Source organism: Leptidea sinapis, chromosome 30, assembly GCF_905404315.1.
Source record: "Leptidea sinapis chromosome 30, ilLepSina1.1, whole genome shotgun sequence".
Classification (NCBI taxonomy): domain Eukaryota; kingdom Metazoa; phylum Arthropoda; class Insecta; order Lepidoptera; family Pieridae; genus Leptidea; species Leptidea sinapis.
The window spans coordinates 1,734,152-1,752,334 of NC_066294.1; the positions used below are offsets into that span (position 1 = coordinate 1,734,152).

The 18,183-nt window shown below is 45.6% G+C and overlaps 1 protein-coding gene across 1 annotated transcript in view; it reads left to right on the forward strand.

Moving 5' to 3' along the window:
- The first annotated feature begins 4,735 nt into the window (after positions 1-4,735).
- The window catches only part of LOC126973852 (disks large homolog 5), a 30,076-nt gene continuing 16,628 nt past the window's right edge, over positions 4,736-18,183 (forward strand). The window contains exons 1-7 of the mRNA XM_050821199.1: positions 4,736-4,748; positions 6,138-6,304; positions 9,555-9,754; positions 10,763-10,842; positions 12,051-12,202; positions 13,742-13,847; positions 15,806-15,896. Of these exons, the coding sequence (XP_050677156.1) occupies positions 6,156-6,304; positions 9,555-9,754; positions 10,763-10,842; positions 12,051-12,202; positions 13,742-13,847; positions 15,806-15,896 (778 nt within the window). The 5' untranslated portion in view covers positions 4,736-4,748; positions 6,138-6,155. The remainder of the gene's footprint in view (positions 4,749-6,137; positions 6,305-9,554; positions 9,755-10,762; positions 10,843-12,050; positions 12,203-13,741; positions 13,848-15,805; positions 15,897-18,183) is intronic.

Consider the following 18,183-nt stretch of genomic DNA (forward strand, 5'->3'; position numbering starts at 1 on the left):
CAATTTCTATAACAAAATTTATTTGTCAAGGTTATACGACCACAGCAAAAAATATACAATGACTATGTAAACCATTCTTAAATATGACCATCGCAATTTGACTTCTTTGGCACTTCTCGGGTCGGCAAGCTTATGACAGTTAGAACTGACAACTGTAGCTGTCACGGATTAAACCAACGACAGAAATTATACCTACATTATGATTTATGAGTAATTATTATGACGTATCTCGTTCACTTATTGCCGAGTTTCAACCTTATTGCGCTCCCATAAGAGTTTTGACGTCGAACATGACGTGATTCATGATTGTGTGTTATAAATATGACACTTCCGGAAGTAAAAATATATTGTTTAGTAATCAACAATAACAGTGCCATTTTTTTAGTTGTTGTGTTTTCGTGTACTTTATATTACGGGCGTGAATCATTAAGCTAATTACATTAGTTATTTGTTTTGTGTTGATTTGTTTATTGTTAATTATATTTAGTGTTTGTATTGAGAAAAAAAAGAAGTTGCTGTGTGTTTTGTGTCATGAATCATTACCTCGTTACAGGAGAGAGACCAAATGGTGGGTGAACTGGCGGAAGCGCGTCGGCAGGGTGGGGCGGGGCCTGCAGCGGGGGCCAGCGAGGGGGCGGGGCCGCGCGAGGGGGCGGGGCCGCGCGAGCACGACGCGTGCCGGCTGGCGCGCGCGGCCTGTGACACGGACCTGCAGGTAACTGACGTTATTAATATTAAATGGCGTTGTTATATACATTAGGCGGGGCCGCGCGAGGGGGCGGGGCCGCGCGAGCACGACGCGTGCCGGCTGGCGCGCGCGGCCTGTGACACGGACCTGCAGGTAACTGACGTTATTAATATTAAATGGCGTTGTTATATACATTAGGCGGGGCCGCGCGAGCACGACGCGTGCCGGCTGGCGCGCGCGGCCTGTGACACGGACCTGCAGGTAACTGACGTTATTAATATTAAATGGCGTTGTTATATACATTAGGCGGGGCCGCGCGAGCACGACGCGTGCCGGCTGGCGCGCGCGGCCTGTGACACGGACCTGCAGGTAACTGACGTTATTAATATTAAATGGCGTTGTTATATACATTAGGCGGGGCCGCGCGAGCACGACGCGTGCCGGCTGGCGCGCGCGGCCTGTGACACGGACCTGCAGGTAACTGACGTTATTAATATTAAATGGCGTTGTTATATACATTAGGCGGGGCCGCGCGAGCACGACGCGTGCCGGCTGGCGCGCGCGGCCTGTGACACGGACCTGCAGGTAACTGACGTTATTAATATTAAATGGCGTTGTTATATACATTAGGCGGGGCCGCGCGAGCACGACGCGTGCCGGCTGGCGCGCGCGGCCTGTGACACGGACCTGCAGGTAACTGACGTTATTAATATTAAATGGCGTTGTTATATACATTAGGCGGGGCCGCGCGAGCACGACGCGTGCCGGCTGGCGCGCGCGGCCTGTGACACGGACCTGCAGGTAACTGACGTTATTAATATTAAATGGCGTTGTTATATACATTAGGCGGGGCCGCGCGAGCACGACGCGTGCCGGCTGGCGCGCGCGGCCTGTGACACGGACCTGCAGGTAACTGACGTTATTAATATTAAATGGCGTTGTTATATACATTAGGCGGGGCCGCGCGAGCACGACGCGTGCCGGCTGGCGCGCGCGGCCTGTGACACGGACCTGCAGGTAACTGACGTTATTAATATTAAATGGCGTTGTTATATACATTAGGCGGGGCCGCGCGAGCACGACGCGTGCCGGCTGGCGCGCGCGGCCTGTGACACGGACCTGCAGGTAACTGACGTTATTAATATTAAATGGCGTTGTTATATACATTAGGCGGGGCCGCGCGAGCACGACGCGTGCCGGCTGGCGCGCGCGGCCTGTGACACGGACCTGCAGGTAACTGACGTTATTAATATTAAATGGCGTTGTTATATACATTAGGCGGGACCGCGCGAGCACGACGCGTGCCGGCTGGCGCGCGCGGCCTGTGAGACGGACCTGCAGGTAACTGACGTTATTAATATTAAATGGCGTTGTTATATACATTAGGCGGGGCCGCGCGAGCACGACGCGTGCCGGCTGGCGCGCGCGGCCTGTGACACGGACCTGCAGGTAACTGACGTTATTAATATTAAATGGCGTTGTTATATACATTAGGCGGGGCCGCGCGAGGGGGCGGGGCCGCGCGAGCACGACGCGTGCCGGCTGGCGCGCGCGGCCTGTGACACGGACCTGCAGGTAACTGACGTTATTAATATTAAATGGCGTTGTTATATACATTAGGCGGGGCCGCGCGAGCACGACGCGTGCCGGCTGGCGCGCGCGGCCTGTGACACGGACCTGCAGGTAACTGACGTTATTAATATTAAATGGCGTTGTTATATACATTAGGCGGGGCCGCGCGAGCACGACGCGTGCCGGCTGGCGCGCGCGGCCTGTGACACGGACCTGCAGGTAACTGACGTTATTAATATTAAATGGCGTTGTTATATACATTAGGCGGGGCCGCGCGAGCACGACGCGTGCCGGCTGGCGCGCGCGGCCTGTGACACGGACCTGCAGGTAACTGACGTTATTAATATTAAATGGCGTTGTTATATACATTAGGCGGGGCCGCGCGAGCACGACGCGTGCCGGCTGGCGCGCGCGGCCTGTGACACGGACCTGCAGGTAACTGACGTTATTAATATTAAATGGCGTTGTTATATACATTAGGCGGGGCCGCGCGAGCACGACGCGTGCCGGCTGGCGCGCGCGGCCTGTGACACGGACCTGCAGGTAACTGACGTTATTAATATTAAATGGCGTTGTTATATACATTAGGCGGGGCCGCGCGAGCACGACGCGTGCCGGCTGGCGCGCGCGGCCTGTGACACGGACCTGCAGGTAACTGACGTTATTAATATTAAATGGCGTTGTTATATACATTAGGCGGGGCCGCGCGAGGGGGCGGGGCCGCGCGAGCACGACGCGTGCCGGCTGGCGCGCGCGGCCTGTGACACGGACCTGCAGGTAACTGACGTTATTAATATTAAATGGCGTTGTTATATACATTAGGCGGGGCCGCGCGAGCACGACGCGTGCCGGCTGGCGCGCGCGGCCTGTGACACGGACCTGCAGGTAACTGACGTTATTAATATTAAATGGCGTTGTTATATACATTAGGCGGGGCCGCGCGAGCACGACGCGTGCCGGCTGGCGCGCGCGGCCTGTGACACGGACCTGCAGGTAACTGACGTTATTAATATTAAATGGCGTTGTTATATACATTAGGCGGGGCCGCGCGAGCACGACGCGTGCCGGCTGGCGCGCGCGGCCTGTGACACGGACCTGCAGGTAACTGACGTTATTAATATTAAATGGCGTTGTTATATACATTAGGCGGGGCCGCGCGAGCACGACGCGTGCCGGCTGGCGCGCGCGGCCTGTGACACGGACCTGCAGGTAACTGACGTTATTAATATTAAATGGCGTTGTTATATACATTAGGCGGGGCCGCGCGAGCACGACGCGTGCCGGCTGGCGCGCGCGGCCTGTGACACGGACCTGCAGGTAACTGACGTTATTAATATTAAATGGCGTTGTTATATACATTAGGCGGGGCCGCGCGAGCACGACGCGTGCCGGCTGGCGCGCGCGGCCTGTGACACGGACCTGCAGGTAACTGACGTTATTAATATTAAATGGCGTTGTTATATACATTAGGCGGGGCCGCGCGAGCACGACGCGTGCCGGCTGGCGCGCGCGGCCTGTGACACGGACCTGCAGGTAACTGACGTTATTAATATTAAATGGCGTTGTTATATACATTAGGCGGGGCCGCGCGAGCACGACGCGTGCCGGCTGGCGCGCGCGGCCTGTGACACGGACCTGCAGGTAACTGACGTTATTAATATTAAATGGCGTTGTTATATACATTAGGCGGGGCCGCGCGAGCACGACGCGTGCCGGCTGGCGCGCGCGGCCTGTGACACGGACCTGCAGGTAACTGACGTTATTAATATTAAATGGCGTTGTTATATACATTAGGCGGGGCCGCGCGAGGGGGCGGGGCCGCGCGAGCACGACGCGTGCCGGCTGGCGCGCGCGGCCTGTGAGACGGACCTGCAGGTAACTGACGTTATTAATATTAAATGGCGTTGTTATATACATTAGGCGGGGCCGCGCGAGGGGGCGGGGCCGCGCGAGCACGACGCGTGCCGGCTGGCGCGCGCGGCCTGTGACACGGACCTGCAGGTAACTGACGTTATTAATATTAAATGGCGTTGTTATATACATTAGGCGGGGCCGCGCGAGGGGGCGGGGCCGCGCGAGCACGACGCGTGCCGGCTTGCGCGCGCGGCCTGTGACACGGACCTGCAGGTAACTGACGTTATTAATATTAAATGGCGTTGTTATATACATTAGGCGGGGCCGCGCGAGGGGGCGGGGCCGCGCGAGCACGACGCGTGCCGGCTGGCGCGCGCGGCCTGTGACACGGGACCTGCAGGTAACTGACGTTATTAATATTAAATGGCGTTGTTATATACATTAGGCGGGGCCGCGCGAGCACGACGCGTGCCGGCTGGCGCGCGCGGCCTGTGACACGGACCTGCAGGTAACTGACGTTATTAATATTAAATGGCGTTGTTATATACATTAGGCGGGGCCGCGCGAGGGGGCGGGGCCGCGCGAGCACGACGCGTGCCGGCTGGCGCGCGCTGCCTGTGACACGGACCTGCAGGTAACTGACGTTATTAATATTAAATGGCGTTGTTATATACATTAGGCGGGGCCGCGCGAGCACGACGCGTGCCGGCTGGCGCGCGCGGCCTGTGACACGGACCTGCAGGTAACTGACGTTATTAATATTAAATGGCGTTGTTATATACATTAGGCGGGGCCGCGCGAGGGGGCGGGGCCGCGCGAGCACGACGCGTGCCGGCTGGCGCGCGCGGCCTGTGACACGGACCTGCAGGTAACTGACGTTATTAATATTAAATGGCGTTGTTATATACATTAGGCGGGGCCGCGCGAGGGGGCGGGGCCGCGCGAGCACGACGCGTGCCGGCTGGCGCGCGCGGCCTGTGACACGGACCTGCAGGTAACTGACGTTATTAATATTAAATGGCGTTGTTATATACATTAGGCGGGGCCGCGCGAGGGGGCGGGGCCGCGCGAGCACGACGCGTGCCGGCTGGCGCGCGCGGCCTGTGACACGGACCTGCAGGTAACTGACGTTATTAATATTAAATGGCGTTGTTATATACATTAGGCGGGGCCGCGCGAGGGGGCGGGGCCGCGCGAGCACGACGCGTGCCGGCTGGCGCGCGCGGCCTGTGACACGGACCTGCAGGTAACTGACGTTATTAATATTAAATGGCGTTGTTATATACATTAGGCGGGGCCGCGCGAGGGGGCGGGGCCGCGCGAGCACGACGCGTGCCGGCTGGCGCGCGCGGCCTGTGACACGGACCTGCAGGTAACTGACGTTATTAATATTAAATGGCGTTGTTATATACATTAGGCGGGGCCGCGCGAGCACGACGCGTGCCGGCTGGCGCGCGCGGCCTGTTACACGGACGTGCAGGTAACTGACGTTATTAATATTAAATGGCGTTGTTATATACATTAGGCGGGGCCGCGCGAGGGGGCGGGGCCGCGCGAGCACGACGCGTGCCGGCTGGCGCGCGCGGCCTGTGACACGGACCTGCAGGTAACTGACGTTATTAATATTAAATGGCGTTGTTATGTACATTAGGCGGGGCTGCGCGAGGGGGCGGGGCCGCGCGAGCATGACGCGGCCTGTGACACGGACCTGCAGGTTACTAACGTTATTAATATTAAATGACGTGTTATATACATTTGGCGGGGCCGCGCTAGGGGGCGGGGCGATTGGCGCTCCCGTTCTTGCGAAAACATAGGGATAGAGAATAGAATATTAGAGAACGATTTAAAGTATTCCTTTAAATTTTTGGTACTAATATTGTCTTTAGAATTTTGAACTATTGTGTATCTTCAAATAATTTTATTGAATTACTTTCGTTTCATTGGCTTTGCAAAGAATCATAATATCTTATGACCCTCGGACGTAATATTATGAAGTCATATCTATTCCTCTTGGACATCATAGGACTTCGAATGGGAGACGATGGAGCTAGAGCTGGTGGGGTCGAGTGGGTCGGGGTCGGACTGCGGCCTGGAGCTGTGCGGCGGGCGGGAAACGCCCTGCTTCCCCGGCGATACCGCCATCTACGTGGCCAGCATCACGCCGGGCTCCATCGCTGACGGAAAACTGCGGTAACTCAATATATATTACTGGTTCCTACGAGCCAGATCAACCAAAAGATACCCGTATACTTGTGATGGTAAGATCGCCATCGGGTGTCTTGACTGCAGTACGTCAATATTATCTATTAGTTGCAGTAACATGTTACCGGTACTGCAGTTTAGCACTAGTTAGCACTCATTAACAATATTATATACCTAGTCTTGCCATAAATACTGAAACAAAGAAAAAAAGTCTATTGTAAATAACATTTATTACTTTAACATTGTGTTAGTTTTATACATAAATATAAAACAATTTAAAATATCAAAAGTTTTTTTTTAAGGAATAGGAGCACAAACGAGCGTACGGGTCACCTGGTATTAAGCGATCACCACAGGAATCATAAGAGCGTTGCCGGCCTTTAGGGAAGGCGTGCGCGCTTTTTTTGAAGGTACCCATGTCGTATCGTCCCGGAAACACCGCACAAGGAAGCTCATTCCACATCTTTGTAGTACAAGGGAGAAAGCTCCTTGAAAACCGCACTGTGGAGGACCGCCACACATCCAGATGGTGGGGATGATATCCTAACTTGTGGCGTGTCGTGCGAAGGTGGAATTCGGCGGCAGGAATCAGGTTAAACAGCTCTTCGGGACACTCCCCGTGATAAATGCGGTAGAAGACACACAATGAAGCGACCTCTCTACGCAACGCCAAGTGATCCAGCCGTTCACAGAGCACTAAGTCCCCGACAATTCGAGCTGCTCTACGTTGCACGTGGTCAAATGGATCGAACAGGTACTGGGGTGCGCCAGACCAGAGATGACAGCAATACTCCATATGTGGCCGGACCTGCGCTTTGTAGAGCGCTAGAATGTGGGCCGGCTTGAAGTATTGCTGTGCTCAATAGAGCGTAGGCGTCATCAATAGATGACGCCCAGCTTCTTCGAAGCCAATTTGGGTTTGCCCTCCAGATGGCCACGGAATTGGCAATCGCTCGAGATTTCGAGACCCAGTATTCCGATGCTAGGCGCGGCTTTAAGAGAAGTGTTCTCGAAGAGCGGGTGATACGACAAATGGGGTTTTTTAGTGGTAAAATCGCAAACTTGAGTCTTCTGGGGGTTAAAGTGGACAAGGATCAATTTACCCTATTCCGCGACCTTCTCAAGGGAAGACTCGATAGAAGACACAAGTTTCTCCCGGCACTGGTCGACGATTTCCCGAGAGAGACCTGCATGGCCCGTGTATATGGCATCACCAGTGCTGTCATCTGCATAGCAATGTATGTTGGAGGTGTCCAACATATCATTAATATGCAGAACAAACAGCGTAGGAGATAGCACACAGCCTTGGGGCACTCCAGCATTCACGGGCTTCGGGTTCGAGCAACATCCGTCGACAACGATCTGTATGCTACGCCCAGTGAGGAAGCTGGAGGTCCACTTGCACAAGCTCTCGGGAAGCTCAAATGATGAAAGTTTTGAGAGGAGCGCCTTGTGCCATACATGATCAAAGGCCTTCGCTATATCCAGGCTAACTGCCAGGCCTTCCCCCTTGCTTTCAATAGCCGCCGCCCATCTATGTGTTGGGTATACCAGAAGATCACCTGCCGACCGACCAAGGCGAAAGCCGTACTGTCGGTCGTTGATCAACTGATGACCCTCTAGGTATACCAAGAGCTGGCGGTTGATTATGCTCTCCATGATTTTGGAGAGCAGGGGGGTAATAGCAATAGGCCTGTAGTTAGCTGGATCCGAACTGTCTCCTTTTTTTGGATCGGATGGACAAGGGCTGACTTCCATGAGTCAGGGACTACGCCTTTTGAATAAGAGTGCCGGAATAAACGCGTTAGCACCGGCGTCAACTCAGGGGCACACGTTCTAAGCACGATTGGAGAAATGCCATCCGGCCCGCTCGACTTCCTGACGTCCAACGAAAACAGAGCTCGCCTAACAGTTTCCTGTCTGAACTGTACTTCAGGCATAGAGCTCTGACACCGCGGGATGGTCGGCGGCGCTTTTCCGTTGTCGTCAAGAGTCGAGTTGGAGGCGAAAAGAGCACACAGGAGCTCGGCTTCCTCTTTTGCCGTATGGGCCAGGTTGTCATTCCTCATGTGCAACGGCGGCAGGGATGGCTGGATGAAGTTACCAAGAGCAGCTTTCGACAACGACCAGAATTTGCGTGTTCTGGTCGTTGTTTGCGGGTAACTGGAAAGCTGCTCGCCGATTTTGACGATGTGCTTCGATTTCGCACGGGCGATTTGCCGCTTAAACTTACGACTACTTACTACTGCAATGGCGCAGGCACTAGGATCATCGGAAGGGAAACAAACCTTGCCCCATGGGTAGTATGCAAAAAAGTAACGCAACCTATCCCAATCTGCTGACCTGTAGTGCCAAACGCGGCGGGTCGCTGGTGGCCTGTGACGTTGGCGTCGGACAGGCACTACACTTCTGACCAGGCAATGGTCGAACTTTCCGAGAGGGGCGTCGACAAAGACCTGGTATAACCATCGGGATGTGTAGTCAGTAGAAGATCTAATAAGGACGGCATGTGGCTATCCACATCCGGCAGCCGCATTGGCGACTCAACCAATTAGGACAGACCATACGCCAATGCAAAATTATGCACAGATCGCCCTGCGTAGTCTGTGGTACGTGATCCAATCCATTCGGCATTGTGCCCGTTGAAATCACCCAAGACTACGATTTCAGCGGACGGGATCTGTGCAAGCACGTCGTCAATTGCCGATTGAACGCAGCCCATGAGATGATCGGTTTCTGCGTTACCCCTATGGGACCTGTCGACACACGCATAGATGGAGCCAGAGAGTAGACAGGTCCCTACCCTCAAAATTGCCGAGACGGCCACAGCAGATATCCTTCCTAACGTACACACATACCCCGGCATGAGGCAAAAAATTGTGCTCAATTTATCTGCGTCTCAAAATATCTGCGTCTCCGTAAGGAAACACAAGGCCGGCTGGGCCGTCTCAAGGTGGTGGTGGACCGCGTTTAAATTGGAGTGAATTCCCCTGATATTGCAAAAGTCCACGTTGAGCGTGGAGCGGGGTGTCGTGGTGTTACTGCCTCATTTGTCGTCAGTCATGCGCGGTTCTGTTTCCACCCCAGAATACGAAGGGCAGCCCGAGCGAGAGTGCTCGGGGAAGGATTCTCCGGCTCTGGTAGAGTAAACACCAGGGAAAGGAGATACTTAAAGGAAGTATGACGGAGAATTTCAGAAGGTATGTTTTGAATATGAACATTGAATTTGTCATGACAGCGTGTTGGACCGCATCACGGAGGCGTGCGGCGTGTCGCAGTGGTCGCGCGGCGAGGCGTGTGCGGCCGCCCTGCGCGCGGCGCTGGCGCATGCGGCGCCGCACAGTGTGCCGCACGTGCGGCTGCCGCTCAGGGTGCAGCGCGCGCGGGCCACGCGCACCCTGCTGAGGGTCGCCGCGGCCGGGATCTCCTTGCAGCAAGGTGCCTTCACTCATTCCACCCCCCTTCATCTTATATCTTTAAACGACCAATTCTTGTATATATATATCTGAATCTCGGAAACGGCACCAACGATTTTCATATCATTGCGTCATCCGGAAAGCAGAAGACCCCGGTTTGAATCCAGATGCTTTTTTTTTTCAAGTTTTTTAAATTCTTAATAATCCGAGCAAGGCTCGTTCGTCCGGATATTAATATTGTGATACTCCATTTTTACCCGAGTGCGCCATGCAAGAGAGGGTGCTGTGTTTATGGATATTAGTTCCTTTGGTATCGAACATGGGGACTGATCTTGATGTTTTGTACTTTTTTATGTGAGATGTTTTTCTAAAATAAGATGTGTACTATATCTCATTTCGACCATTCATTTACAATTTAATTTAAGCGGGACTTACACTAAACTAGTTCAGTCGAATTTTTTCGTTTGTTTTCTTGCTTAATAAACACAAATATGACTATTTTCTGACTTGCAAATGGAGTTAAGGAAGTGTTCAATTGGACGCTTCAAATATTTTAATCCCGCATAAAACTCGACGAGGAATAATTGAAACCTGTTTAATACTAATACTATAGCGAATTATGCAAAATATTTTTGTACTCTTAAAACATTTTGATTTCTGTTTTGCCCTATTATCGTTTGTATGTAATAAGTAACAATCAGCTGTACTTGTGGTAATCATTTCAAAAAAAATTACAACTTTTGACAAATGAAATAAGAATATGTGATTTCGTAAATAATATAATGTTTTGAATTTTATTTTTCGCAATTTAAGAAAAAAGTTTTGAGTTGTCGTAATCCATTTAAGAACATGAGGAGAGGATGATTAGGAATGCTATGCTATACGTAAATGTATGAGTATAGCGACATTAGTTAAACTCTTATTAAAATGATAATATTCTAGTGCCACTTTTATTTTTGTTCACTGCTCGACCCGTGTGTACCATGTGGGTAGTGTAAAACCGGCTTAACTGTTATTTTATTATTGGCAGGTATATTCATCAGCAAAGTAGCAAGCGGCAGTGCGGCCGCGAACGACGGAAACCTTTACGTGGGGGATCGAGTCGTGAGCGTGAGTATGATTGTACATCTGTTGTTATTAGGTAAAATCAAAAATATTTACAGCAGTTATATCGTTCAGAATTTAAAGTGAAAACTTGCAACATAGTCTGAAATTAAAATAAAAAATAAAACATACCATGCTTATTAAAAAGACTAGGTACATTACCCGCAAATAATATTTAACAAATATTTTAATATAATGAAGAATACACATGAATGATTTGCATCTAAGATTTCAGTTGCACGATCGTGCTAAAGTATTTATATATGCAGCCGTAAAAAATATTTAGGAATAGTTATTTATGCAACTGTTGCGTAATAAGGGGTATTAAAACACGAATGTGGGTTCACTCGGCTTCGCCTCGTGTAATAATAGTATCACATGAGTGTTTTAATACCTAATTATCAACAGTTGCATACAAGACTTCATCTACACCCATAATATGAATCCTCTAATAGATTCTGAAACAGTGAGCTTACTGCTAACATTTAAATAACCAGTCCTAGTTGTAACCTAATATCATCCATTACTGATTATATACAAATAAACTAAGTATTAATGAAAGAATTATTTATTTTTGTACTAATTTTCATTTTGTATAGTGCAATTATTAAAATTAACTTGAATATTATGCTCTTTTACAACGTTTAAAATATCTGGCGGTGTGCTGTCAAAACTTGAATCGATCATTTTTTGTAAACAAAACAATAAAAATATCGAAGAAAAAAGGCGGGGATTCGAATAACCTCCTTTTTTTTACGGCGAGCGACGTTCTGGTAGTGTAGAACGCGCGTAAACGAAATGTTCTTTTTTTAAATTTACACGGATACCACGCATCGAGCAATAAGAATGTGGCTGTCTGTTGAAACTCTTTGCGCATGAAGGGATCGAAAAAAAAGGAATGTTGTTATGAAATTCAGTACAACATTACAACACTCGTTTGGATGATGTAATAGTTATTAGAACATCGGGTATTTTAATGTTGGCAATAAGCTGTTTTAGAATCTTTAATAGAGGATTTAAAGCATGGGTGTAGATAAACTAATTTTGTATGTCCTAATTTAGTGTCATGTAGGAGTTTTGCTTTGAAGGTATCTCCAGTCCCAAAATTAAAAATTTCCACAATTTTAAAAGTCTGGAAGCCTGGTGGAAGAATTTCCGCCTCATTTGCTCCTAAATAACCTTAAGAGGCACATATTGAAGAATTCCTCTTTCAGATAAACAACCGTTCTGTGGAAGGTGTGAAGAGCGCGTCAGAGGCCATGGCCCTGCTGCGGGACACCCAGTACGACTGTGTGCTGCTCACAGTGCTGCGGCCGCTGTACCCGTGCTGCGACCCCGCCGCGAGGTACCGCCGCAGACCTAACAGGTACGTACTGAGCTGTTGTTAGTTTGTTGATGGCGATGAATGTATGCGATCGAAACGAAAACGTTTTGGCACGCCTGTTGCATGCTGCAAATGAATTATATTCAATAAGTTAATAATACAAGAAGAGTCGCTGGCGTAACGGTGCTGGGATAGGGATAGTTATTTTGTAGATATTACCCGACCATAGGAGGGTGGTTGGGATCCACTCGCTTGTGGAAGTGGCGCCTATTTAAAACTTATTAAAGTTGGGTATTTTTTATGTCAAAAAGGGACGAGACGAGCAGGACGTTCAGCTGATGGTAATTGATACGCCCATTACAATGCAGATCCACTTAAGATTCTTGAAAAATCTAAAAATTATGAGCGACACTGCAATAATTGCGCTCGTCTCCTTGAGACATAAGATGTTAAGTCTCATTTGCCCAGTAACTTCGCATTTTAACTAGCTACGGCGCTCTTCTGACCGAAAAACAATAATGCTTACACAATACTGCTTCACGGCAGAAATAGACGCCGTTGTTGTACCCATAATCTAGCCGGCATCCTGTGCAAAGAAGCCTCACTTTGGTGAAAGTATTATAATGATGAAAATCTTAAAAAGGTTTATTTACAAATAGCACGCGACAGTCCTCGCTTAATACAATAGCAGGATGTTTACGACCGACCAGACGCCGATAATATTGATCTCGATAAAATTCGCAGATTGTGGGCTGGCATTTTCTGGATTACTTATCAACAGCATGTTTGTTTGTTTGTCTTATAACTGACATCGTTTCGTGATATAATAACGTAGTACTGCACGGTTGCTTTATGTTTGTTGAACTTTGTTTATGTGGTAATGAATTCGTTTATTACATATAATTCTAAATCTTAATAGGTTATAAAATATATCAAGATTAAACATACACAAGTTATCGAAGCTTTTGATTACCACTAAGCCATTGAATCTCATCGAGAAATATTTGAATGAGCAGCGCTTTATGGACTTCTAAAGAAACACCAAAGATAATTTAAGTTCAAAATACCTAAGTTGTGAACGTGTACATATATCCGCATACAAAAAAACTCATCGCCCATCTTCCGGTCCAGGCCCAAAATTTATGAACTATGCGCGACTCGAATTCTCGCACGGAACCCGCGACCTCTCGGGTTCCGTGCGAGGATATTGGTTACAAATTGAATTTCGTTAATCCCGGAAGTGAGGGATATCATTTTAAAAATAACAAATTGTTCAGATTTTATTTATCTATAAATATATCGGGAGCCCACACACATTGATAAACACAAAAATAATAGCTTTAACGTTTCAAACAGTATGGATATCTATCGATACGATTTTAATTCAAAACGAAAACTATGATACCACACAAATTCTGGGATTCGTCGTAGGCGGCGGTGATTACCTAAAATCAGGCGAGGATTACGCTTGTTGATCCTCTTCTTCCATAAAGAAGGAATCGGAAGATGAATGTATGCGGCCGGTGCAAACTTTTTTTTAGCTGTCGCAATCCAATGTCAAAGAGTTTGTTTGTATTCCAGAATGTCGATGTTGGAGAAGTCATACAAAGAGGAGAAGCCCTCGATGTGCTCGCAGCAGGAGGAGTGGCAGACGCGGGCCTTCACACCGCCTCCCACGCAGGCTAAGGTAGGCTGTATGCACAGTGTACTGACCTCTACTATATACCACTGGACTGGCGGCTGTCAAAGTCCTTTTGTGCCTGTTTGATATTTGCTATTTTGGCGCTGTTGGCCATGTAGCGAGTCTGCGGTACTAAAACTAGTGATGACAACCTAGTGGATAACATAGATGGTGGGAATCTATTTACAAAAAAAAATGTGTACTTTATTACGTTGATTCTTCAAGTATAAATAACACGGAAAACGAACGAAATTAATTCAAAATGCAAAAATACTTCAGAGTATTGTACGTTCCTTCGCACCCATTTGTATTATACGTCAAAATTAGTTCTCTGGACGCTCGCGAGTGGCGCTTCAAATAAGCACTAAAAATTTGGTGTCAAAGATATGTAACTGCCTGTCCAGTGGTATTTATACATGTCAGTGGCACAGTGTAATATATGTGCATCTATCTAAAAGCAACGCGCCTATGATGTGTGGGTGATAGGAAGTATCACAGGAGCTTAACCTTAACCTAAGCTACGCTCTCACGTCCTGCGCGCCAGCCAACCAATGAACCAACCAGACGAAAGAGCGCAGTCACAATTCTTTTAGGCCTACTTACTTCTTAGCTCGCCGTAAATACAAGTTAAACGAATTAAACAAAAGAACATTCTGATGGACACATATTTTCCCGCTTAACGCTAGAATTTGTAAAAAAAAATGTAGTAATTCCATTTGTATTTTCTTTGATGAATACGAGTGTTACGCATTTATTTAAATAAAATACTTTTTAGAAGATAATTGAAAAGTAACTGTTACGCAAAAACCTAATGTAATAATACAACTACACTTACACGCGTTTTCATCCTTTAGAAATTTGAATGAATATCCTATTTATATAATATTGGTAACAAATACACCATCTGAAAATACTAGTGCAGTAAAGGATATTTTTAACCAGATTTTAAAAGTCGAGAATACGTTATGCTAAAACTTATATAAATATATGCAATAGTTGTATAAGAAGGGTCAAAAAACGTGAGTGGTGTGAGTTGCAATCATCATCTCAATAGTTCACGCCACGAGCGTTTTTTCAACTAATAATGCAACGTGTTGCACACAATAATTTCTCTACGACTAGGTAATTTTAAATGAAACAAACAAAAAACCACAAGATTTCGAGTGGCCGCTTAAATGAGCGGGAAATGTATTGTATGCAAACAATCTCTGGTGAGTGGTTTTATTTTTATTTCAAAGAATGACAAAGGCATACAACCTTTCAGTTTCTTAGAAGATTATATAAATATCTAATGATTTGTACATAGAAATTATGTTATTTAATATAGTATGTACTATGTATTTCCTGATATTTCTATGAACCTGTCATTGCTAACCTAGATTTAGATGTGTATGGCACCAATGAAACTGCTTTTTTGGCGGCATTATAGTACGACAAACAATGTTTTTTTAGGCCATAGAGTATAGACTTTTTCAAAGACTTAAAGTATGTAGTTATATTACGGATCGTGGCTATAAACGACAGATAAAAGCAGAGGACTATAATAACGTATATAAAGCAGAAAATTACCAGTTATTAAAACACTCACAAATTTACCAGTGGGAGGCTCCTTTGCATAGGAAGCCGGCTAGATTATGGGTACCACAACGGTGCCTATTTCTGCCGTGAATCAGTAATGTGTAAACATCTTATGTCTCAAGGTGACGAGCGCAATTGTAGTGCCGCTCAGAATTATTAGGTTTTTCAAGAATCCTGAGTTTTATGTTGGTATTTGTAATGGCTAGGGCGGATTAATTACCATCAGCTGAACGTCCTGCTCGTCTCGTCCCTTATTTTCAATAAAAAAAAACATTCACGTGATATTCAACACCCACATTAATGTTTAAAGTTGCATAAATAACAGCTGTTCTACCCATAATAAAACCTTCATAATTTTACTAAAATTTTGTGTATTCTGGGTGCAGTTGGAGGAAGGTCTGGGTGCAGGCGAGTTTGAGCGGCGCTACGTGTACCACGTGGCGGCTGGCAGCCAGGGGAAGATACACCATGAGAGAGGTGAGGATACACCTATTTGACTATTCAAAATTTAGGTGAGGGTTTTATTTCAAACCAAAGTAGTCGCAGTACATCAATAAGTCATATTCATGCTTAAATCCCTATTCCATAGTATAGTACCACTTCTCAACAAATATCATAAATATAACCAGTAATTCTATACTACTTTTTAGTTTATAATTATTGTTTTATTAAGTAGCAATTGCTGGTAGTAATCATTTATTTACACCGAATAAAAAATAAATACTAACCCGTTTGAAATAATCTAACTTGTATTCTCATGTATGTGACCGTCCAATAATTCATAAATCCGTAATTCTAACAATCCATCTAGATAGATGGATTGTTAGAATTACGGCAAATGTTTATTTTTGTTTATAATTACTGTTCAAATTCAATTATAAATTATCCATCTATTAAACTTTTTTAAATTAAGTGTGTTGTTTTTGTGAAGGAATTATTTATGTTATTTTAAAATTACCAAAAAAACTGGTGGAATCAGCACTACTGAACATATTTATGAGAAAGTAACAACATTAAAATATATCCAACGAAAATAGCAAGTCATTGACAAATACGTTCGATTCACAATTTTATTAAAAAGTCGCTAGTTCCTCGCCCGCGCCACTAACTCCGCACTACCAGGAGGTTTAAAGTAATACAATTTCAAAACTAAATATTATGTCCATTAATTTAAGACTTTAATGTTTGAAAATATAATCATACGTAATTTGATAATTAATATGAAATGAGATACTGAACTCGATTTAAGAAAATAGATATGTGAAAAACGAAATGGAAAATGCATGATAAATATATAATGTGTAGCAGCCCTATGTACCTGACCATGAACGATAACGCTCCTTATCAAATATTCACTCGGTATGATAACGTTTACAGGGTTGACAACCTCATTATTTATATTAAAATAGGAGTAAATTATTAAAATAAAATACAAATTGACATATTATTATTATTATAAAAATCTTGATAACTATTAAATTAGACGAAAAAATAGTTCAAAATCAAAATAATATTGTTACTGAAAATTTTATTTTTGTTGAGATCAAGTTGAGATGAAGGTTTGTTTTGACTAAAGTAATACTTCAGAAACAGTTCACGCAGAACTTAATTGAATATAACTAGGCTATTAGAGTCAAGAAAACTTCAATAAGGTATTAATTTTGTCCAAAATAGGTACAAAATACGCGAATTAGATGATTTGTAATTAATTGTACTTATACTTGTTCTGTCTGTGTTTTAGTATTTTATTTCTAGTGACCTTTTATTGTTATAATTATATGTATGTTTGTTTGTAACCGACTCATTTGGGCGCGATTTTGACCCACTTTAAAGGGCCAGATTTACTTCGAACTTCGTAGATTTATCGAGGACCGATGACAATACATTAAATTATATTACAATAATTAGATAAAATTATTGTATTTTTCAATTTGCAAAATAAGATTTTTGTTAATTTATATAATTTTCACCAATCGTCTATAAGGCAGGAATAGATGTTAATTTTGAATTTCAAAATAAATTTTCAAATATTTTAGTTCAGTTTTCTATAAAAAGCTGTTTTTTAAGTGTGTGTGTGTGTGAGTGTGTGTGTTTGTTTAAAGTGTTTTTTAGTTTTTTTTTACTACTATTTATATCTTTAAAGCATAGGTTTAACACATTTATGGATCTTATTCTTATGGGTCGACAATATGTATTTTCAATTGTGGGAGGCTCCTTTGCACAGGATGCCTGCTAGATTATGGGTACCACAACGGCATCTAATACTTCTGTGAAGCAGTAATATGTGAACATTACTGTGTTTCGGTCTGAAGGGCGCCGTAGCTAGTGATATTACTGGGCAAATGAGACTTAACGTCTCAAGGTCACGAGCGCAAATGTAGTGCTGCTCAGAATTTTTGGGGTTTTTCAAAAATCCTGAGTGGCACTGCATTGTAAAGGTCAGGTCGTATCAATTACCATCAGCTGTACGTTCATAAAAATAAAGAAATAATGATGTAGCAGCCCTGTGCCACTGCATTTATCTCGACTTGCACAAATGAAGCGGAGTGTAACAGAACGTGTGCCGTCGCCCCGCACTAAACTACTTCACGCGATAGTGTGTTTTTAATCAATAATGGATTAGGTGATTGTATTTTGTTATTGTTTATTACTATCCTGAAATCTATTTGTATATTATTTCGCATTCGTTCAAGTTTTCAAACAAGAATTGAAGTAAAAGCAAATGTTGTATCGATAATAAATTTCAAATGCAATATTATACTGT